The 24,357-nt window shown below is 34.1% G+C and overlaps 1 protein-coding gene across 1 annotated transcript; it reads right to left on the bottom strand.

Annotated features, from left to right (window-relative positions):
• Nucleotides 1–1,002: 1,002 nt before the first annotated feature.
• On the bottom strand, nt 1,003–24,357 carry LOC149171463 (E3 ubiquitin ligase complex SCF subunit scon-3-like). The gene is made up of 2 exons (XM_089425992.1): nt 24,070–24,357; nt 1,003–1,125 (listed from the first exon to the last, which is right to left on the bottom strand). Exons 1-2 carry the CDS (start codon nt 24,355–24,357, stop codon nt 1,003–1,005), a joined length of 411 nt encoding a protein of 136 aa, XP_089282118.1.

The following is a 24,357-nucleotide window of genomic DNA, read 5'->3' as shown; positions in this document are numbered from 1 at the left end:
CTTAGTAGCTGGGCCATGGGTGTTATTTTGCTGGGGTTTATTCCCATTTGTGGGTTTTTTGTGCGATCGCTTTCGGCTAGGGGCTTTGGTGAAGCCGTCCTGGGTTAGGGTTTCGGAGGGATCAGGAGTATTGGCTTTGGCATTCAGAGGGCAGTCCCGGAATAGATGCCCAAGAGCATGGCATTTTCTGCAGCGAAAGGGGACATGCTCATAGTCTAGAGGTTGAATCCATTCTTCGTCACGATGGGAGAGACTTACCGATTCTGGCAGAGCTTCATTCAGGCGCATGAAGACGCAGATGCGGGCATAGGAAGTGTATCTGCGCATTTTTGTTTCTTCTGCCGCCCTGATGTATTCCCCCAATCCGTTTCCTATATCCTTGAGAATGTCCTCGTCCCAATATTCATCTGGAAGTGAGTACATTCTGATCCAGACTGGCGCCCAAGTGAGATCTTCCTTATCCGGGTTAAATCTTGGTATCCATTCCCTCAAATACAGACCCGCTGAGTTAAAAAAATAGGGCCCTGCTCCCAAAATCCTGTATTTGTCCTCTAGACAGAAGAAAATCGCGGTAAAGAAGCCTTTCGGCCCTAGCTGCAGAGTAACATCTCCTTTGGGTTTCCACTTCGCCGCTATCCATCCGTATAAGGCTTTTTCTGTCGGCCAAAACCCTATAAACTTCCCAATAAGGGCATGATCCCTCATGTATTCTATTCGCTTGTCAATCTTGTGTCCCGACAGCTCTATTCGGGGCCGTTCTTTGGCTATAGGCTTGCATGTTGTCGAGGATACTTTCGGACCTTCTTCTGGTTTTTCCTCTCCATCTTGTGTGACTCTGGCTTTGTCCTTCCGACCTCCTATCTCCTTGTTTCCGTGCTGTTGCCTATTCTCTTTATTCAAAACCTCCTTATCGACAGATCCAAAGACAAATGCCTGCTCAGGACCGTGCTGCGAAGGGGAGGGCTCTGACGCCCTCCCCTGAGGAGGTTCCATTGTGCTGCTCTAGTATCCTGCAGCGCTGTTGCGATACAGGTGTTTCGGTCCAGCCCGTGAATGGGTCCAGTGCTGTGCAGTCTGCGCCGTCGAAGTTTTTCTCAGAACCCTAGTCCGAGCTCCCGACGCCGTCTGATTATATAATCTAATTATTAATAAATTAAATACAATTTATTTATACATTAAAATATCATATGTAAAAATTATTTATTAAATTTTAAATTTTAAAATAAAAAATTGATATATTGAAAAGTTATTTATTTAATTATTATTTTTAATAAATGGTTTAAGCATTCTTATTTTAAATTATTTAAAGTTAAAAATAGAAGAATGAAACTTACATTATCTAAATACTTTACAAATAAATTATAGAGTAAATATTAGGCTGTGTGAATTAAATGTTGCACTTTTTAAGAATATTATAATTAAATTACAAAATTATTTTTTATGTAACTAATAAATTGTATAAATTATATTGTCTATTTAATTATTATTATTATTTGAATAAAAATGAAAAAGTTGGTATTTTTTTGGATAATGTATATTATTAATGATAAATTATAAAAATAGAATAAGTCTACTACCTCAGCCTCTCTCACACACACACACACACACACACACATATATATATATGACTACTAAAGTCTATATAATTCTCTTTAGTGAGAAAAGGGCACCACAAGGGGAGCATTTGGTTTAGATAAATCCTTGAAGGTCTCAAAGGATCAAGAGACAGGAGAAGAGGTGCAAACGCTCGATGTAGTGATTTTTGTTGATTGAATAAACTATGGGTCGAATTTGTGAAGGCAAAGACGAACTGGAAGGAATTTAGAAGTTTGTACCGATATATTTCTAAATCAAACAAAGTCCAAGCTGTATCACTGTTATTGGGGGTGATTTTCACCATATTTCTAGGGCATGTTTGAGTTATATGGAAGGTTGACTTATTGCTTATTGGTTGTTGCATTTTTATAGAGGTTGTGGCTGAGATTGGGCACATTTCGTTTGGCTGAGAATTCCATTCTTGTAGTCGCACAAATACTAAATTATAATCAGACTTTAGGACGTTCCACTACATAAAAGGGCTTCTTAGTATGGAGGAGTGAGGGTGCACTAAAAAGAACTCATAATTTTCTTAAGGTTGGAGATTGGAACCTTATTCTTGAGGTTGCGGCCAATAGTAAGCTAAATGTTCACCTCATTTCCTCATTGTTGAGTGAAAACATTGGTTAAATATTCCTTGTATAGGTGACCCACTATCGTATAAAGGCTGCGAAATACTCCAGAAAGTCAAACTAAGTTTTATTCCAAGTTTTGGGTGCATTCAAACTCTAAATCTGCATCTACAACAAGGTTGTGAAGAATAAACAAAGATCATATCATTATAATTGTGTTTCATAAAATGTTATCCCTTACTTCCTCTTAAATTGCTTGGATTTGAGGTTATTGTTGCATTTGGTGTATTAGGCAATCATTTTCCACTGAGTCTAAAAGAAAGAGATTATGTCCCAGAAAACCATTGAATCAAGCATAAACCAGCAAACCCAAAAAAAGTTTGACGAAATGCCAAACTCAAAATTTCAAACAAAATTTGTTAATTAACATGCAATTTAGAGGGATAAGTAGACTAATTACTTTTGTAGTTTAAGATCACTTGTACAAAAGGATTCGAGCACGTTTTAAGAAAAAACACTTCCGCATAGGATTAACAAAAAGTGTTTGATGAAAGTTGTCAACACCAATAAACCATTGAAATCCGCAGTAGAGAAAATATAGTTGAGCCAAAACATTGATTCTTTTTTTAAATGGAGGGGAGAGGGCTCTTTAAGAGTAAGAAGTAGGTAAAGTTGTTGTCCTCTATGGAGAATACGGGGTCCCTTTGTTGACTTGTGCACTTCAATCCCACCATACTCTAGACAATGGTGGTTCTAGCCTATGGAAGCAGTTGTGCAAGAGTTTTTGCAGAAGGCCCCTTATCCACTTCAACACAATATTGCACTGTGGCTCTTAAGAATTTACAATGAATTCAAGAATAGGACTAGAAGTCGATAGCAGAGAACAATTGTCAAAAGAGTCAAATATCTATCCAGGTAGCTCGGACACTGGGGTACATGCCTCTAGAATATTTTAATGGATATATTGCTACGAAGCAGGTCGATGTTTACAACGTTGTAATGTTGATGATGGAGATTGTCAATGTAAGGAAGCATAACCTTTGTATCTAGGTTTCATTGACTCTCGTCTCTGACGTTTGGGTCCATATATTACATGCTTGCACATACCCATATCCACAAGTAGTTGGTCTTGAATTATCTATAACTTTAATCATTGTATCATTTGTGAGTTTCTATTAGAGATATAGTTCAACGGAATATAAGTGAGAAAATTTGGCAAAAGACAAAGGAACATATGAACTACTATAGTATGGAAATAATTCGTATGGTTATATATGAGGAATACAAACGTTGACATAAGTCCATATCAGTCTCTGCAAGACAATTCACATGTAGGATAAATATGAGTTTGCAAAACCTAGAAATTGGAACAATAAGGTGGGAACAAGTGGAAAAAATAGAACACATGTGTCTTCTATGTGATGAACAATGATGCGGGAGCATCTAACTCCCCCTTAACCAAAGAGGAATTCGAAGTGGAGCAAAGAGAGGACAACATGGACCATGGAGAAAAACAAGGGAAACTCTGTTTTAAAATAGATTTAAAGATGGAAGCGATAAGTCTCAAAGACTTAATCTAAATGTAATCTGCCATGTGTTGTATGCATGCATGTAATGAGAGATTTAAGGGCTTTTTTTTAGAGGGTTGGCCGGATCCTTCCATGATCTAATCCAACAATGCTTCCTTATATATATAGAGGGAAACATAGAGAGACATGAATAGATTGTGTAATCAGTGCTTAGACTGATGTAGTCGGGGAAGAACCCGTGTTAAGGCTGAAATGCTTTAGCTGTACTGTATATAATAAATATGTGTTTTGTGGGTTTCTACATGTCTGTGTATTAAGTCTTTCACTTTTGTTATATACGTGTGTGGGAGGATTGAAATCCCAATTGTAAATTCATGTTGATCGACCATCGATCACAGAAGGATCGATGGCGATCCAAAGATCTCGTGTTTGTATGAATGTTATGTGTGTTAAAGGAGAGTGGCAGAGTAATAGTGTTTTAGGTGAGAATCCATCAAAGGTGGCAAACTCCATTTACACAGAGAAACGATGAAAACCCCTTAGCGGATCCGTAAAGCGGACCTGAAATATTATAAATCATGGCATATACCCTTATCAGGTCCAGAATGCATATCGGGTCGGTGCATTGAGCCGATCGAAATATGCCTTTGAACTGTAGCGATAGCGATATGCGATTAAATTACAACCGTCAGATTGGAAGGCAGATCGACCGTGCAGATCTAATCGCTAATCGCAATTGGGGACTTAAGAGATAGCGAGAGTGTGATCAATGCCGACGGCCAATGAGCAAATATGGTGATATCACAGATAAACTAATTGGCGATCGGAGGTGTCCATAGCCGAGTATCGGAGATCAGGGGTGGAGCGACGTTGAGGAGCGACAAAAGGAACAGACCTACCGATATATATAGAGGCGGGTGTATTATTTTTGAACTCCGTATATGTGAATCGGAGAAGGATTTACATGGTTTCCCGTGTATTTTGTATTATGTGTGGCTGCGGGGTTAAGGCTTGAACCCGATAGTTATATTGGGTCTGATTCTAATGTAAGTCCGTGATTATTATCTAAAAGGATAAAAGCCTAGAATGCTTCCGATAAGGCTTTGTGGGCCCATAATCCACAGGCCTCATAATTGATTTGTTTAGGGAAAGGGATTTTGACTTACCCCCAAGATCTCTTTTCACCAAGTGGTATTAGAGCAAAAGACGATTCTACGTGAGGAAGGAGTGCAAGCAGAAGGGAAAGGAGGTATAGTTGTTTAAAACTAGAGATTTTGTGGTCTTACTGTCGTGCAGATAGTGGTAGCAGAAGGTGAGATGACTTGCAGCAAACCTAGAGTGAGTTAATATGTATACAACAACAACATGTCTTATCCTGGCTTGGGAAAGAGATTCCTACAATGCATTACTATTGTGTCAGTACAACATCATACAAGTTGTAACATCAATCAAAACCATGCCTGAAAGGAATTTCCAGGTAGAGAAGAGTGTGTGGAACTTCAAATCATTCCATGATATTTCTAACAGCCAAGTGAAACATTTTTACCATTGTATTTCATAGTGAGTGGGCTTATTCACATGATTAGAAGCCGATTTCTTTTTTCTCATAGTAGATATCCTTGTAGTCCTTGTAGGGTAATAAAGAGTGTCTACAAATTGGATCAATCACCAGATTATTACCTTCATCATCTTGTGGGGGCTAATTCCATCCTCATTACTCTCCCACTTCCTCATGGAAAACATGCAGTTTCTTGATACCAATTGAGAATATGAAAATAGGAGCATACCGAGCCATTTCACTCAATTACAGAACCTCCCTTCCTTCATAGTAATTGAAACTCTAAAATGATTCCTGCTGACTTGAACAAAGCCACTGTTTTCTGTGCTTTCAAGGACAATTGTCCTAGGACCTCCATGTCATTTGGCTTCATTTCATCAAAATAAACCATATTAATTTAAAGTATGTAGGAAAACAAATGCATCACCAAAAAATTTGCTACATCAATGATCAACAAATTTACTCCTTTTATGATCGCATAATATCATTTTGTCTCGAAGCAGACAAACCAAAATTACTGAAGATACAATAAATATTACAAGTGTATACTTCAACTTGCACAAAACTATACTAATAGAAGGATCCTTTATAATCAAATTGCAAGTTTTTGTTTGTCCACAGTGAAGACTATGTCAATTAATTCTACATTTGGATTCCATAAACAAAAATCACGAACATTTCATCAACTTAATTAATTATATCAAAATATAAATAACAAATAAATCAAAATGTAAATCGAAAAAATTAGTGTACACATTGTTTTGAAGAGGAAGCAGGAATTTTACGTGACTTTGACATGGCTTTTGAGAAGTATGCGTTTAAATTACTCGTCGAATTCTCTTTGTCAGAGGAAATATTTAAATAGGTTACATATTATATTTTGGAAGTAGTATGTATAGAGAGGAAATGTGGCAGAAGTAGAAATGACCCAAGAATCTAGTTGAGCAAATGAATTTGAAATTAAATGAAACATAACTTTTATTACCATCCTCGAAGAGCTCAAACAGATTTATGGGACATCATAAAAATAGAGTCCATGAAATTTATCTTTTTATATTTAGTTGTATAAGATATGTGATGTAAATACAAATATATGTCACTCAAATTGCCTTGTATATCAATACATTTATAAACTTTTCATCTCTTCTTGTGCTAGAAAAATGATTTTTTTCTATATTCTAACAACTGCTTGAAAAATATTCCTAAATGTTTGCTAGAAGTTCAATTCAACAAAGCATTCAACCCTTTGTAATGAAAGTGTTTCATATCTAAAATAAACTACAGTTCATTGGGAAAGCTTCCTATATGTTTGCTAGAAAATTCAACAAAGCATTCAACCCTTTGGACTGAAAGTTCGTCGTATTTCGAACAATTTAGAAACAAACAAGTTTCATCTTCAAAGGGTTGTTCATCACATAAGAGACACGTGTGTTCTATTTTTTCCATTTGTTCCCACCTTCTTGTTCCAATTTCTAGGTTTTGCAAACTCATATTTATCCTACATGCCAATTGTCTTTCGGAGACTAATATGGACTTATGTCAATGTTTGTATTCCTCTTATATAACCATAAGATTTATTTCCATACTAAAGTATTTCATATGTTCCTTTGTATTTTGCCAAATTTTCTCACTTACTCTCCATTGAACTATATCTCTAATAGCAACTCGCAAATGATACAATGATTAAAGTTATAGATAATTCAAGACCAACTACCTGTGGATGTGGGTATGTGCAAGCAGGTAATATGGACCCAAATGTCGGAGACAAGAGTCAAAGGAACCTGGATAGAAAGGTTAGGCTTCCTTCCACTGGTAATCTCCATCATCAACATTACAACGTTGTAAACATCAACCTGCTTCGTAGCAATCTATCCATTAAAATATTCTAGAGGCATGTACCCCAATGTCCCAACTACCTGGATATATACTTGACTCTTTTGACAAATGTTCTCTGCTATGGACTTATAGTCCTATTCTTGAATTGATTGTAAATTCTTAAGAGCCACGATGCAATATTGTGTTGAAGTGGATAAGGGGCCTTTTGCAAAAAGTCTTGCATGACTGCTTCGATAGGCCAGAACCACCATTGTCTAGAGTATGGTGGGGTTGAAGTGCACAAGTCAACAAAGGGACCTCATATTCTTCAGAGAGGACAACAACTTCGCCTACTTATCACTCTTAAAGGGCCCTCTCCCCTTCATTTAAAAAAAGAACCAATGTTTTGTCTCAACTATATTTTCTCTACTACCGATTTCAATGGTTTATTGGTGTTGACAATTTTCGACAAACACTATTTTTGAATCCTATGCAGAAGTATTTTTTCTTAGAATGTGCTCACAGCCTGTTGTACAAGTGATATACATTAAATTTCCCGTAAATATAGATATACATAAATGTTATTATTGATATTAATATTATTATATAAGAATATTTAAATTAGTATTCAAATTAATAATACATAATAATAATAATTTAATTGAATAAAATTAGAAAATATAAATTGATTTCTTGTTAAATGAGTTATGTGTCAGAGACAGAAAAGAAAACAGACAGTTCCAAAATATTGAATGATTTATTTCAAAACAAGTAAGAAATAGTAAATTAATCAAATAAAATAAATAATTTCCTAAAATTTGTGAATAACAATTTAAATTAACATTTTGATATTTATTGTCTGAAGTTATTATAAATAACAACATTACTGAAAATATTTATCTAAATTTAATTTAAAGATGAAAAGAAACTAATAAATATAAATAATTTTATAAGATAAAACAGTTAGAATTATATAATAATATAATTTGTTATTTTATAAAATAATATAAATCATGTTTTAAATTCACTAAAAACAATATGATGGAATATAATATAAAAAGATAACAAGTAGTTTTAAATGAGACTCTTTGGAAAGTTTTAGGCTTTATTAATATCACAAGTTTGACAACTAGGCTCTTCAGAATAGAAGTGCCTTAAAGATTTTTGAAGGTGTTGAATCCATATATGTAGTAAAAAAAACAAGTTTAAACAACACAAATCAAGATTTGGCCATTAAAATTTTGGCCAGATTCCCACCAGAAATCCACCAAAAACTCCAAAATATCAAACTTAAAAACTACTAAAAAAATATCAATCTAACTAAATACATTTTTTTTTGTTTTAATTATTTTTATATAAAAAATTCATCACTCTCGATCTCTGGCCTTGCAAGGATTTCTCTTTCCAATTTCTCACTTGACAAATCCAAAAGACTCTGCATAGCAAGGAAATCTGCTGCCGGCAGTAACATACGTAAACAGGCACAGTTGCATGAGATATATCGATGAATTCTGCCATATTTTTTATCACCTTCGACTCCATTGCAATTTCTCTACCCACCCGAAAAATTTCTCCGTCAGACGTTTCCAGTGCCATTTTGTTGACCATATCGTTTTCCATTGGTCCTGTGTCCGAAGTCAAAGGGTAGAAATAAAAATCAACGTCCAGCTATTAATGTGCAGTTGACAAGACCTTTTTCTGAGTGTGTGCATTGAACCAATTTATGACTAGTTTAGAGTCACCAAATATCTGCAGTTGCTGACATCTTTTCACAAGGGAAAAAATAAGAAGTCTAATGCTATTAAGTTATGCATAGTTATTTGTGCCTCTCCCTAAACCCAACTTCATCCCAACTTCATCTTGTAATGATGATCTTCATTTAAATACAAAACTGATCCCTCATTGGTTCATCATGTCGCCTTATTATTGCACAAAGAGGCTTACTTTGATGGAGATGGCCGTCTCTGGACCTGATGACCAGTTCTGAAGATTTATTATTGATGTTAGGTATGCTTAGTGTTTCTCTCTCGCCTGTTTATGGTCGCCATGTGTGCACTCCAGATTGCATCCACACACTCTTCAGTTGGCCTGTATCTAAGTATGCATTGGACTTCTCAAAATTGGAGGGTCAACGTAGCCATCCTCCTTTGGTTTAGCAATTTCCATCCTCTCATGCTCAGATAGTGGCTCTCGCGTCTCCCCTGGACTCTCATGATTTCAGTAATGGTCCCACTCTCAGGAACAATGCTCTGCTTCCTCTCAGTCAATAAGAGGTTTTAATTTATCGACTCACTTAGTGGGACTTTGCTTTGCATTGTCAACCTGTGCATTATAAGACTCTAAGGCCTCTCAATGGAGTCTCGTGTCCTTCCCAGTCTACGGGTTTCAATAGCTCATGGTTTGTGGACACTCAATTGGTTTGTAGCAGTTTGAGGTTTGGGGTTTCTCTTTTGGTTCTTGATAGCTCATGGTTCGTGGATGTTCGTGGCTAGTGTTTGTGGTTCATGGTTTGGAGATGTATTATTCCCGTTGCGCGTGGTTTGCTAGGAAAGCTCCATCGCATTGGACGCTAAGGGCCCGAGTTTGGGGAATGCTTCTATTCAAAGCCTATGGGCCACTGCTGCTCACCATTTCATGTCCTTGGCTATCTTATTTCAAGTTTTAATGGAAAATGGGTGAAATAATTTTGTTATGGTTCGACCTACATCAAAACCCAAAACCTATCTTGTTCCGTCAATAGAAGTTTACAAGAGTCCATTCCACTTTAACTCACTAAATTGGAGCTCTTTAATTTTGACCCAATAAAGAAACAAAAGACGAGAAAATTATGAATATTGAACAAAATATTAGTAACCTTCAACAAGTAGTTTCAAAATCCAAAAATTTACACATTCATTGATGAAAACGAAAGATTTAAAGTATATTAAATGATATGATGATGCAAGAATGAGACCAGACAAGTCGTGGGCTGTACTTTCTTGTCACACTAGAAGGAAGAAAGGTTATATTATATCTGTGAGGCATTTGCAATATACAAAAATATTCAACAACCCAAAAACATGCTTAACATCATCATCATAATCATATCTCTGCAAGTCCTTCCCTTCTAGTTGAGAACCAGTGACCTTTACAACACAAAGTGCCTTAACATAACACCTTGCCATTGTTTGTTGTATGCCCCATGGGTATGGTTATACAAAGTTTTGAGTATTAATTAATTCCATTAATTTTGTAGTTTTTTGAGGTATTATTAACAACTACTAGACTTTTCAATGTTATGAAGAACATATGAGTTAGTGTAATGATATATTTTAGATATATGTTGCATGGTTGCATAACACTAAAAAATGGTCAGTGCAATTGTTAATTGTATTTCTTCTTATTGGCGACTTGTACAATTCCTATTATGTTTGCATTAGCCGCCTAATAATGGTTTTTCTTTTTGAATCTACAATTTTTAGGTAATCTTGTTAAAGGTGGGTAAAGGCTTTCAAGTGACTAAAAGTTCAACATTTTTGGACTATCTTGAATACTTGGAATAGACATGTTTCAGATTAAATTTCTTTTGAACTCAAATCATACCCTTTTCTAGTGTAGAGAGATTTATTTGTGAATAATCCTTTATCCAAATTCTATCTATTATTTCAACACAAATTACTTGCATACATATCCTAACATACAATACTATAAGTTATTTCAACACAAATTACTTACATGCATATCCTAACATACAATATGAGGAAGAATTTAGGTTTTAGAATATGTGGAATAATTTATGTTTTCCTTCCACGAATCTAGTAGCTTATCAAGGTTTTTATTCAAAAAAATGTTGTTTGTATGTGAACTTTGGTAAATATTGACAAAAATTATGTTTCTGTCTTCTCAAAGACCCATGCCAAGTCCTTTTTATTCAAATCAAGACTGTAAAGTTAAATATTTCACTTGATGGAATGAATTGAGAAAATGTTACAAATGCATAGTTGGATCTCCTTATAATAATTTTGAATTCTGAGTGATTATATTGGTTTCTTTTTTCACAAAAGGCAATAAACAAAAGGTATCTTTATTGATCGATTTTGAACTCAGTATCCATATAGAAAATGTTACAGATGCATATCTATATCTCCTTATAATAGTTTTGAATTATGCCTGATTATATTGGTTCATCCTGTTACAAAGGTAGCTTTACTGATAGATTTTGGACTTAGTATCCATATTACTCTTCTAACAAGATCTCATTCTAGATTGAGTTAATGTGTGTGTGTGTGAGAGAGAGAGAGAGAGAGGGGTTGAGGTAGTAGACTTATTCTATTTTTATAATTTATCATTAATAATATACATTATCCAAAAAAATACCTACTTTGTCATTTTTATTCAAATAATAATAATAATTAAGTAGACAATATAATTTATACAATTTATTAGTTACATAAACAATAATTTTGTAATTTAATTATAATATTCTTAAAAAGTGCAACATTTAATTCACACACTCTAATATTTACTCTATAATTTATTTGTAAAGTATTTAGATAATGTAAGTTTCATTCTTCTATTTTTAACTTTGAATAATTTAAAATGAGAATGCTTAAACCATTTATTAATAATAATAATTAAATAAACAAGCTGAAGAATAAATAAATAACTTTTCAATATATTAATTTTTTATTTTAAAATTTAAAATTTAATAAATAACTTTTACATATGATATTTTAATGTATAAATAAATTGTATTTAATTTATTAATAATATATATATATATATATATATATATATATATATATATATATATATATATATAACTTATTAACTCCCAATAAATATGTTAAAAAGCAGAATTCAGATAATATAAAAGAAAATAAATGATATGATATCAAAAAAAGATTTAGAAACCATTGGGTTTCTTCCATGACCAAGTGACATGTCACCTTCAAGCACAACAAGGAAGATACCAAAGTTGAATAAAAAAAGAAGAATATTATTTGTCTTTGGAAGAAATTGATACATATTGCAGAATCTTTGTAGCTTTAGACTTGTGAATGGTGCTGATCTGGTGCCCTCACTGCTAACGGGCATAAGAATGACTGCACCAGATACAAATGATATACCTTCTTGCTTGGAGACAATGGAGCTTGCGGAAATCTAGAGCAAAAATCATTCTAGAAATCCTTAGTATGGATGTGTTGGACTGTATTATGAAGCAAAGGATTTAGTCTCAGCGAATTTAGATATAAAAGTAGCAAATTTAAAAGCCTGGCAATGTCACCAAGTTGTAAACTACATGAAAGATTTCAATTGTCATACTAGCACAAGAAGATATCAAATTAGTAACATGGAAATAGGGTCATAAATACATATGATTCCCTTCTTACCCCTTTCGCCCGATTCTACAAAACTAAATACATCCTTTAATTTTTCATGAATATCCTTCGGAATCAGCGTCTCCACTTCCGTGTTAAAAACTCTTTCATAGCTTCAAAATCTATCTTCTGCATTTCCACAGAAATATTGAATGAACGTCTTTATACGTTAAAATCATTGTGAAAGGCCTTATACATCTAATTGCTTCATTAACTACAGTCTTCCCATAGCCCTATTTAAATGACGATAAGACTACTTATATAAATTCAACATTAGGAAAAAAATTTAAAGAAGTCTGATTCACTAAACACACACACAGCTTATAATCACCCATCGCAGTTTTCGAAAATAGCTCTGCTTAGACTTTGAATACAGTTGTAGAGAGCAGCAACCGCCACATTTGAGAGACTCAAACCAAAATCCAATCGTTCGTGAATGGTTGCATAACGAGTGGCACTAGTGTAATAGCAATGAAGTTGGTTGACAATTATGTTGTGGGATCCAACTACCAAAGACATTTTAATCTTCTAACATTCAATTCAATGCTGTAGACCAGTGCAGAGTGGAAAATGGGGGAAGTTCTTATAAAAATAAAACACCTTACCATCTAATTAAAAAAAAATATTTATTAATATTTTATTGGTGAATAAGTTTTGAATTTTGTACATTTACATTGGAACACGCTTCACTGCTAGCGATTTCTTTGCTGAAAAAAAATGGTGTTTATTACGATCCTAATTTGGGTTAAATTTCTTGGTTCCTAATTTGGGTTAAACTCACCAGACTGTTACTATCGTACTGGAGCGATGATTGCTAAGGGAAATGAATAGTAGAGTTGGTAGATGACTCCCAGTTTACATGCACCAAAATATTCCTAGATGTTGATCTAGAAAAGGGGCAATCAAAAGTGGAGTTGGTAGTTGACTCTCAGTTTACATGCACCAAAATATGCGTGGATGTCGATTTAGAAAAGATCTAGAAAAGGGGCTTCCTTCTATGATTAATATCACAACAAGGGAGTGGATACGTCGCCAAACCCTAGATTATGAGCACATATCATTCAAATGATGTTTATGTGATGAATACCATCACTTTGCTAAATGTTTTTTATGTCATGAATACGACCACTTCTGCTAGAAAATGTTCCAAGACTCTCAGAAGAAAAGGGCCAAAAACTACAATAGATCAATGATAACAATGGTAGATGCTAAGAAAAGAAGGAAATAAATTGACATTCGCACCATATGCAAACACCCAAAACAAAAATGGGGCCTCCACATCCGTAAACCACTTTGAAGTTGTTCAAAATCATGAAGAAGTTGGTCAAGAAGATCCAAAGCCTAACCCAAAATGGGGAGTAAGGAAATAAAGAATATAAATAAAAGGAAATATTAAAGGGATATGCTCCCATTGCAAGCTTCAAGTTAGATCACATAATCTGGACAGGATTTAAGAAAATAGGTATATAGTTAAAGAAGGTTAAGAAAGGCTAATTGGCAATCTCCCACAACTCTTTAACTTGGATACCATGTGCGGTAAAATCTGGAATAAAGATGGTTTTCCCAAAGTTAAAATCTGGAATAAAGATGGTTTTCGCAAGGTTAACCTTTTCTGCTCGGAACTAGTGCATGGAAAAATTTTACCTGCAAAAAATCTATAAAAAAAAGAACTATTCATGGGCCTTCCCAATGCATATTATGAGAAAAATCCAAAGAAAATACCTATCGTGTTTTTCAACTATGTTCGTTCTCCACTAAAGTATGGAAATTTGCAATCCCAAACCTCACTGATGTCACCCATATCACCTACAACAGTGTACACATTAGGAAAATCTAGGACATGCAAAACAAAAGCAGCTACTTCGTTGGCAATTCATTAATCTCAATGATTATTTATGGAGGGAGAGGCAATCAAAACATTATGCAAAGAACCATTATGCTCATGCTAGAGTCCATGGAGAAGAAAACAAATTGACTTAATGGAAATTAAAAAAAAAAAGTTTTGAATTTTATTACAACCTTAAGTTTACATCACTAGATGATCATATAAATTAAATGTTCCGTAAATATAGATATACATAAAATGAGTTAAGTGTGGGAGAAAAGAATGAAAGAAAAGAAAACAGTCCCAAAAAATTGAATGATTTATACATAATTTTCAAAGGGTAGAAATACAAATTAACACGAGCTGAACTCAGATATTAATGTGCAGTTGAGAGAGAAATATAAAACATTTAGAAATGGATAATACATATATATATATATCAGAGTTTTTTCACTTAGCTTTTTCAATCACTGACATATGTTATGATCATTTATACTATTTATTTTATGTCAAATTAAGTTTTATTTTTGTAAGTTTGATTTTCTTAAAGATCCACATACATGATGATCATCCAATTATTATTATAATAATGTGAAATTATGACCATTCTTATTATTTATTCTATGTCAAATAAATTTTTTATTTTTGTAATCTTGGTGGGACTACATTTTTATTATCATCATTATAATAATCTTATTTAAGGACCGCCGTACATGATCATCGTATTATTATTATTATAATGTGAAATCATTCTTACTATTTATTCTATGTCAAATTATGTTTTTATTTTTGTAAGCTTGGTGGGACTACATTTTTATTATCATCATTATGATAATATTCTCTAAGGACCGACATACATGATGATCATCATATTATTATTATTATAATAATGTGAAATGATGATCATTCTTACTATTTATTCTATGTCAAATTAAGTTTTTATTTTTGTAAGCTTAGTGGGACTACATTTTTATTATCATCATTTTGATAATCTTCTCTAACGACCGACAAACATGATGATCATCCTATTATTATTATTATAATAATGTGAAATTATGATCATTCTTACTATTTATTTTATGTCACATTGTTTTTATTAAATTATTGTTTTAATATTAGTTTACAATGTTAATAAATATATTTAATATTAAATTATAACATTAATAATGTTAAATATTTTTAATAATAATATAATCGAATTATTAATATTAATAAAAATATTACTGATAATATTAAATAGAATTAATATATTATTAATAATTTTAATACTATTAACTTTAATATTATTTAAGTAATAATATTAATATCAACATAAAGAATATAATAAAAATAATGATCGATATTATTAATTACATTAATATTAATATAAAAATAAGAATAATATTTGTTTTCCCAAAGAAAAATCTTAATTTTCATTATATAAAATATTGAAAAATACATGTTTTGATGATATAAAAGGAGCATATCTCAAAATTGGTGGTCATAACTGCCACAATATTTTATAGAGTTCAAATAATAATTGATAGATAACTGTAACTTGAAATAAAAAACATATAAAATATATACATTCCATAAAGCAAGGTTTGTAAAAAGAGGTCCATCTATGTGTTGTGTAGGATCAAGTTTCCGCTGCCCCCTGTGGCTGAAGATCAATGAATGGCTTGTGAAAATACTGGTAGAACTCGTGTCCTATATGTTCCTGTGTCATCCAAGTACCAAAATGTTGATGCGCTGCTTCTTTAGATAGACTGTCAGAAATGTGGTTCCTTTCCTTGTAGATATGACGACAAATTACATAGTCAAAATGTGATTTTATTCTAATAGTTTCTAGCACATTTCTGAGTGTGTGCATTGAACCAATTTATGACTAGTTTAGAGTTACCAAAAATCTGAAGTTGCTGACATCCTTTCTCAAGGGAAAAAATAAGAAGTCTAAGGCTATTAAGTTATGCATAGTTATTTGTGCCTCTCCCTAAATCCAAATTCATCTTGTAATAATGATCTTCATTTAAATACAAAACTGCTCCTCTAGCACAACCATCTTGTTGAGCAAATCCATCAAAATACACCAAAGGGAAAGCCTTGTTAATGATTTCTGCATTAACGTTCCAGTGATTCTGTTTCATTTCATCCTCAGGGATCAACTTATAAAGTGCCACTATGTGGGAACATGTAAGATTCTAATTTGATACCATATCTTGAAAAATATTTTGGTTCCTACCTAACCAAATACCCCAACAAACCAGAAGGGGTAGGTTTCACAACTTTGAATAGAAGCATTCCACGAACTAGGGGCATTATTATAATATATTAATGTTATTATGAATATCAATGATATTAATAACATTAACATTAATATTAAGAATCCCCACAATAGGTGTTGGATCGAAACAATTGTCCTTGTCACGTTCAACACAGGTGGATTAGGTGGCCACTTGGCCCATAACTTCAACCCTCATACAGGTTGACACACTCATATTTATACTTGCGAGATGGAATCATTTACTTGATCCTATTATCGTACGTCATCCCTCATTGGTTCATTATGTCGCCTTATTATTGCACAAAGAGGCTTACTTTGATGGAGATGGATGAAGATGACATCATGGCTCATATGCGTCCTTCTTTAAGCCTATCTTCGGACCCGATGAGAAGTTCTGAAAATTTATTATTGATGTTAGTTATGCTTAGTGTTTCTCTCTCACTTGTTTATGGTCACCATGCCTGCACTCCTGATTGCAACAAAACACTCTTCAATTGGCCTGTATCTCAGTATGCATTGGAATTCTCAAAATTGGAGGGTCAATGTAGTCATCCTCCTTTGGTCTAGGAATTTCCATCCTCTCACGCTCACATAGTGTCTCTCAGGTCTCCCCTGGCCTCTAAGGATTTTAGTGATGGTCCCACTCTCACAAACAATGCTCTGCTTCCTCTCGGTCAATAAGAGGTTGTAATCTATCAACTCAGTGGCTCCTTATTTGAAATGTCGTACTTTGCTTTACATTGTCAACTTGTGCATTATAAGACTCTAAGGCCTCTCAATGGAGTCTCATGTCCTTCCCAGTCCACGGGTTTCAATAGTTCATGGTTTTTGGATGCTCCATTGGCTTGTAGCAGTTTGAGGTTCGTGGTTTCTCTTTTGGTTCTTGATAGCTCATGGTTAGTGGATGTTCACAGCCAACGTTTGTGGTTCACGGTTTGGAGATGTATTATTCTCGCTGCAAGTTGTTTTCTAGGGAAGTTCCATTGCATTGGACGCCAAGGGCCCGAGTTCATGGAATGCTTCTATTCAAAGCCTATGGCCCACTGGTGCTCGCAATTTCATGTCCTTGGTTGTGTTATTTCAAGTTTTAATGGTAAATGGGTGAAATAATTTTGTTATGGTTTGACCTACATGAAAACCCATAACCTATCTTGTTCAATCAATAGGAATTTACAAAAGTCCATTCCACTTTAAGTCACTAAATTGGAGCTCTTCAATTTTGAACCAAATAAGAAACAAAAGATGAGCAGATTGTCAATATTGCATAGAATATTAGTAACCCTCAACAAGCAGTTTCAAAATCCAAAAATTTACACATTCATTAATGAAAACAAAAGATTTAAAGTGTATTAAACTATATGATGCTGCAGGAATGAGAGCAGACAAGTCGTGGGATGTACTTTCTTGTCACACTAGAAGGAAGGAAGGTTATACTATATATGTGAGGCTTTTGTAATATACAAAAATATTCAACAACCCAAAAACACGCTTAAACATCGTCATCATAATCATATCTCTGCGAGTCCTTCCCTTCTAGTTGAGAACCAGTGACCTTTACAACACAAAGCGCCTTAACATAACACCTTGGCATTGTTTGTTGTATGCCCCATGGGTATGTTTATACAACATTTTAGTATTGTTTAATTCCCTTAATTTTGCAGTTTTTCGAGGTATTATTAACAACTACTAGATTTTTCAATGTTATGAAGCACATATGAGTTAGTGTAATGATATATTTTATATATCTATTGCATGGTTGCATAACACTAAAAAATGCTCAATGCAGTTGTTAATTGTATTTCTTCTTATTGATTACTTGTACACTTCCTATTATGTTTGCATCAACCGCCTAATAAGGATTTGTCTTTTTGAATCTAAATTTTTTAGGTAATCTTGTTAAAGGTAGGTAAAGGCTTTCAAGTGACTAAAAGTTCAATATTTTTGGACTATCTTGAATACTGGGAATAGACATGTGTCAGATAACATTTCTTTTGAACTCAAATCATGCCCTTTTCCAGTGTAGAGACATTTATTGCGAATAATCCTTTATCCAAATTCTATATGTTATTTCAACACAAATAACTTTCATACATATACTAACATACAATACTATAAGTTATTTCAACACAAATTACTTACATGCATGTCCTAACATAAAATATGAGGAAGAATTTAGGTTTTAGAATATGTGGAAGGATTTATGTTTTCCTTCCACGAAGTTGTTATCTTATCGAGGTTGTTATTTAAAAAAATGTTGTTTGTATGTGAACTTTGGTAAATATTGACAAAAATGATGTGTGTGGCTTCTCAAAGACCCATGCCAAGTTCTTTTTATTCAAATCAAGACTATAAAGTTAAATATTTCACTTGATCGAACGAATTGAGAAAATGTTACATATGTATAGTTGGATCTCCTTTTAATAATTTTGAATTCTGAGTGATTATATAGGTTTCTTTTGTTACAAAAGGCAATAAACAAAAGGTATCTTTACTGATTGATTTTGAACTTAGTATCCATATAGAAAATGTTATAGATGCATATCTATATCTCCTTATAGTAGTTTTGAATTATGCTTGATTATGTTGGTTTCTTTTGTTACAAAAGTAGCTTTACTAATCCATTTTGGACTTAGTATCCATATTACTCTTCTAACAAGATCCCATTCTAGAGTGAGTTAATATATATAAAACAAAAACATGTCTTATCCTGGCTTGGAAAAGGGTTTCTTATAATGCATTACTACTGTGTCAGTACAACCTCATACAAGTTGTAACATCAGTCAAAACCAGGCTTGGAATGAAGTTCCAGGTAGAAAGGAGTGTGTGGAACTTCAAACCATTCCATGATATTTCTAATAGCGAAATGAAATATTTTTACGATGATATTTTATAGGGAGTGGGCTTATTCATATGATTAACAACCTATTTCTTTTTTCTCGTAGTACCTATCCTTATAGTCCTTGTAGGGTAATAAGGAGTGTCTAGAAATTGAATCAATCACTAGATTATTGCCTTCATCATCTTGCGGGGGCTGAATCCATCCTGATTACTCTCCCTCTTCCTCCTGAAAAATATGCAGGTACTTGATTCCGGTTGAGAATATGAAAGTAGGAGCATACCGAGCAATTTCACTCAATTAGAGAACCTCCCTTCCTTCATAGTAATTGAAACTCTAAAATGATTTCCGCCGACTTGAACAAAGCCACTGTTTCATATGCTTTCAAGTACAATTGTCATAGGATCTCCATGTCATTTGGTTTTATTTCATCAAAGTAAACCATATTAATTTAGAGTATGCAGGAAAAAAATGCATCACTAAAATTTTTTCTACATCAACGATCACCAAAATTACTCCTTTTACGATTGCATAATATCATTTTGTATCGAAGCACACAAACCAAAATGACTAGAGATACAATAAAGATTACCAATGTATACTTCAACATGCACAAAACAGTACTAATAGAAGGATCCTTTATAAAAAAATTACAAGTTTTTCTTTGTCCAACAATGAAGACTATGTCAATTAAGTCTACATTTGGATTATATAAACAAAAATCACGAACATTTCATCAATTTAATTCATTTTATCAAAATATAAATAACAAATAACTCAAAATGTAAATCAATTAAATTAGTGTACACATTGTTTTGAAGAGGAAGCAGGACTTTGACATGACTTTGACATGGCTTTTGAGGACTATGCATTTAAATTACTGGCCGAAGTCTCTTTGTCAGAGGAAATTTTTAAATAGGTTACATATGATATTTTGGAAGTAGTATGTACAGAGAGGAAATGTGGTAGAAGTAGAAATGACCCACGAATATAGTTGAGCAAATGAATTTGAAATTAAATGAAGCATAATTTTTATTACCATCCTCTAAGAGCTCAAACATATTTATGGGACATCATAAAAATAGAGTCCATGAAATTTATCTTCTTATATTTAGTTGTATAAGATATGTGATGTTAATACAAATATATATCGCTCAAATTGCCTTGTATATCAATACATTTATAAACTCTTCATCCCTGCTTATGCTAGAAAATGGTTTTTTTCTATATTCTAACAACTCCTTGAAAAATATTCCTATATGTTTGCTAGAAATTCAATTCAACAAAGCATTCAACCCTTTGAACTGAAAGTTTTTCATATCTAAAACAAACTACAGTTCATTGGGAAAACTTCCTATATGCTTGCTAGAAAATTACACAAAGCATTCAGCCCTTTGGACTGAAAGTTTGTCATATGTGGAACAATTTAGCAACAAACAAGTTTCATCCTCAAAGGGTTGTTTAATGAAAAGAGATCTTGTAGGCAAGTCAAAATCCCTTTCCCTAAACAAATCAATTCTGAGGCCTGTGGGTTATGGGTCCACAAAGCATTACCAGAAGCATTCTAGGCTTTAAGGCTTTTAAAATATAATTGTAGACTTACATTAGAATCGGATCCAATATGACTATCGGATTCAATCCTTAACCCCGCAGCCACACATAATACAAAATACACAGGAAACCATGTAAATCCCGCTCTGGTTCACATATATGGACTTCAAAAATAATACACCCGCCTTTATATATATTGGTGGGTACGTTCCTTTTGTCACTCCTCAGCATCGCTCCGATACTCGACTACTGACACCTTCGATCACCGATTGGTTTATCAGTAATATTGACATATCGTTATCGCTACATTTCAAAGGCCTGTTCCAACCGGCTCAATGCGCCGACTCGATATGCATTCCAAACACAATAAGGGTATAGGCCATGATTTATAACATTTCAGGTCTGCTTTACGGATCCGCTAAGGGGTTTTTGCCGTTTCTCTGTGTAAATGAAGTTCGTTTCCTTTGATGGATTCTCGCCTAAAACAAAGTTACTTTGCCACTCTCCGTTAACACGCATAACATTCATATAAACACGAGATCTTTGGATTGCCATCGATCCTTCCGTGATCGATGGTCGATCAACATGCATTTACAATTGGGATTTCAATCCTCCCGCACACATATATAACAGAAGTGAAAGACTTAATACACAGACATGTAGAAACTCGCAAAACACATATTTATTATATACAGTACAACTAAAACATTTCAACCTTAACATGGGTTCTTCCCCTACTACATTAGTCTAAGCACTGATTACACAATCTATTCATGTCACTATGTGTTTCCCTCTATATATATAAGGAAGCATTGTTGGATCGGATTACAGAAGGATCCGATCAACCCTCTAATAAAAAGCCCTTAAAGCTCTCATTACATGCATGCATACAACACATGGTAGATTACATTTAGATCAAGTCTTTGAGACTTATCACTTCCATCTTTAAATCTGTTTTAAAATAGATTTTCCCCTGTTTTGCTCCATGGTCCACGTTGTCCTCTCTTTTCTCTGCTTCAGATTCCTCTTTGATTAGGGGGGTTAGATGCTCCTGCATCAGACTCCCGAGGCACAAAATTTTATGACCTCCTGGTCATATGCTTCTCCTTGTCATTGGCAATTCTACCCACTGCATTTCTTTAGTGGAACTGCCTTCATGGTCTTCTATGAGCCGCAACCAAACCTCTGCAGTAATAGTCTTCCTTTTTTACACGATACCTCACCAAGCCCTCCTCACTCGGTCTTTTGGTATCCTTCTAGTTCTCTCCTTTGGAACCATATGAGCACACCTTGCTCTAAGTTTGCTGCAAGTCATCTCACCTTCTACTATCGCTATCTGCACGACAGTAAGACCACAAACTCTCCAATTTTAAACAACTATACCTCCTTTTGCTTCTGCTTGCACTCCTTCTTCACGTAGAATCATATTCTGCTCTGATACCACTTGATGAAAAGAGATCTTGGGGGTAAGTCAAAATCCCTTTCCTTAAACAAAACAATTATGAGGCCTATGGGTTATGGGCCCACAAATCCTTATCAGAAGCTTTCTAGGCTTTAAGCCTTTTAAATTATTATCACGAACTTACATTAGAAGCAAAGCCAATATGACTATGGGGTTCAAGACTTAACCCCGCAGCCACACATAATACAAAATACACGGGAAACCCTGTAAATCCCGCTCCATTTATCATATACGGACTTCAAAAATAATACACCCGCCTCTATATATATCGGCGGGTTTGTTCCTTTTGTCGCTCCTCAACGACGCTCCACCTTTGACCTTTGATACCCGACTACCGACACCTTCGATCACCGATTGGTTTATCAGTGATATCGCCATATTTTCTCATTGGACGTCGGCGTTGATCACGCTCGCGCTATCTCTTAAGTCCTTGATTGCGATTAGCGATTAGATCCACATCGTCGATCTACTTTCTGATCCGACGATTGCGATTTAATCGCATATCGCTATCGCTACATTTCAAAGGCTTGTTCTGACTGGCTCAATGCGACAATCCGATATGCATTCCAGACCCGAAAACGGTATATGCCATGATTTATAATATTTCAGGTCCGCTTTACAGATTTGCTAAGGGAATTTCGCTATTTCTCTATGTAAATGGAGTTCGTTTCCTTTGATGGATTCTCGCCTTAAACACAATTTCTCTGCCACTCTCTGTTAACACACATAACCTTCATATAAACACGAGATCTTTGGATCTCCATTGATCCTTCCGTGATCAATGGTCGATCAGCATAAATTTAGAATTGGGATTTCAATCCTCCCACACACATATATAATAGAAGTGAAAGACTTAATACACAGACATATAGAAACCCAAAAAACACATATTTATTATATACATTATAGCTAAAGCATTTCAGCCTTAACACGGGTTCTTCCCCGACTACATCAGTCTAAGCACTGATTACACAATCTATTCATGTCACTCTGTGTTTCCCTCTATATATATAAGGAAGCATTGTTGGATCGGATCACAGAAGGATCCAATCAACCCTCTAACAAAAATCCCTTAAAGCTCTCATTACATGCATGCATACAACACATGGCAGATCACATTTAGATCAAGTCTTTGAGACTTATCACTTCCATCTTTAAATTTGTTTTAAAATATATTTTCCCCTGTTTTGCTCCATGGTCCATGTTGTTCTCTCTTTATTCTGCTTCAGATTCCTCTTTGATTAAGGGGGCTTAGATGCTCCTGCATCATTGTTCATCACATAGAAGACACGTGTGTTCTATTTTTTTCCATTTGTTCCCACCTTCTTGTTCCAATTTCTAGGTTTTGCAAACTCATATTTATCCTACATGCCAATTGTCTTTCAAAGACTGATATGGACATAGGTCAATGTTTGGATTCCTCATATATAACCATAGGATTTATTTCCATACTATAGTAGTTCATACGTTCCTTTGTCTTTTGCCAAATTTTCTCACTTACATTATGTGGATATATCTCTAATAGCAACTCACAAATGATACAATGATTAAAGTTATAGATAATTCAAGACCAACTACCTGTGGATATGGGTATGTGCAAGCATGTAATATATGGACCCAAACGTTAGAGAGGAGAGTCAATTACATTTCTTATTGACTTTTAAAAAGATAATACTCCACATTATTTTTATGATAACATTACCTTTATTATATCCCGCAGTGTTGATATGTCCACGCTGATAAAATTCTCATCCCACTCTTTAATTTCACGTGAGGTTTGAGTTGAGTTGCGTAAATGATAGTCATAGTATTGGATCACCTTTTCCAATATTGGAGTGGATACATAAACAGGCACAGTTGCATGAGATATATCGATGAATTCTGCCATATTCTTTATCACCTTCGACTCCATTGCAATTTCTCTGCCCACCCGAAAAATTTCTCCGTAAGACGTTTCGAGTGCCACTGTGTTGACCATATCGTTTTCCAT

This window comes from Pinus tabuliformis, chromosome 4_2 (genome assembly GCF_031772625.1).
Source record: "Pinus tabuliformis cultivar Carrire ecotype Pingquan chromosome 4_2, CPIR1, whole genome shotgun sequence".
Taxonomy (NCBI): Eukaryota; Viridiplantae; Streptophyta; class Pinopsida; order Pinales; family Pinaceae; genus Pinus; species Pinus tabuliformis.
This window is presented reverse-complemented; position numbering and strand designations above follow the sequence as displayed.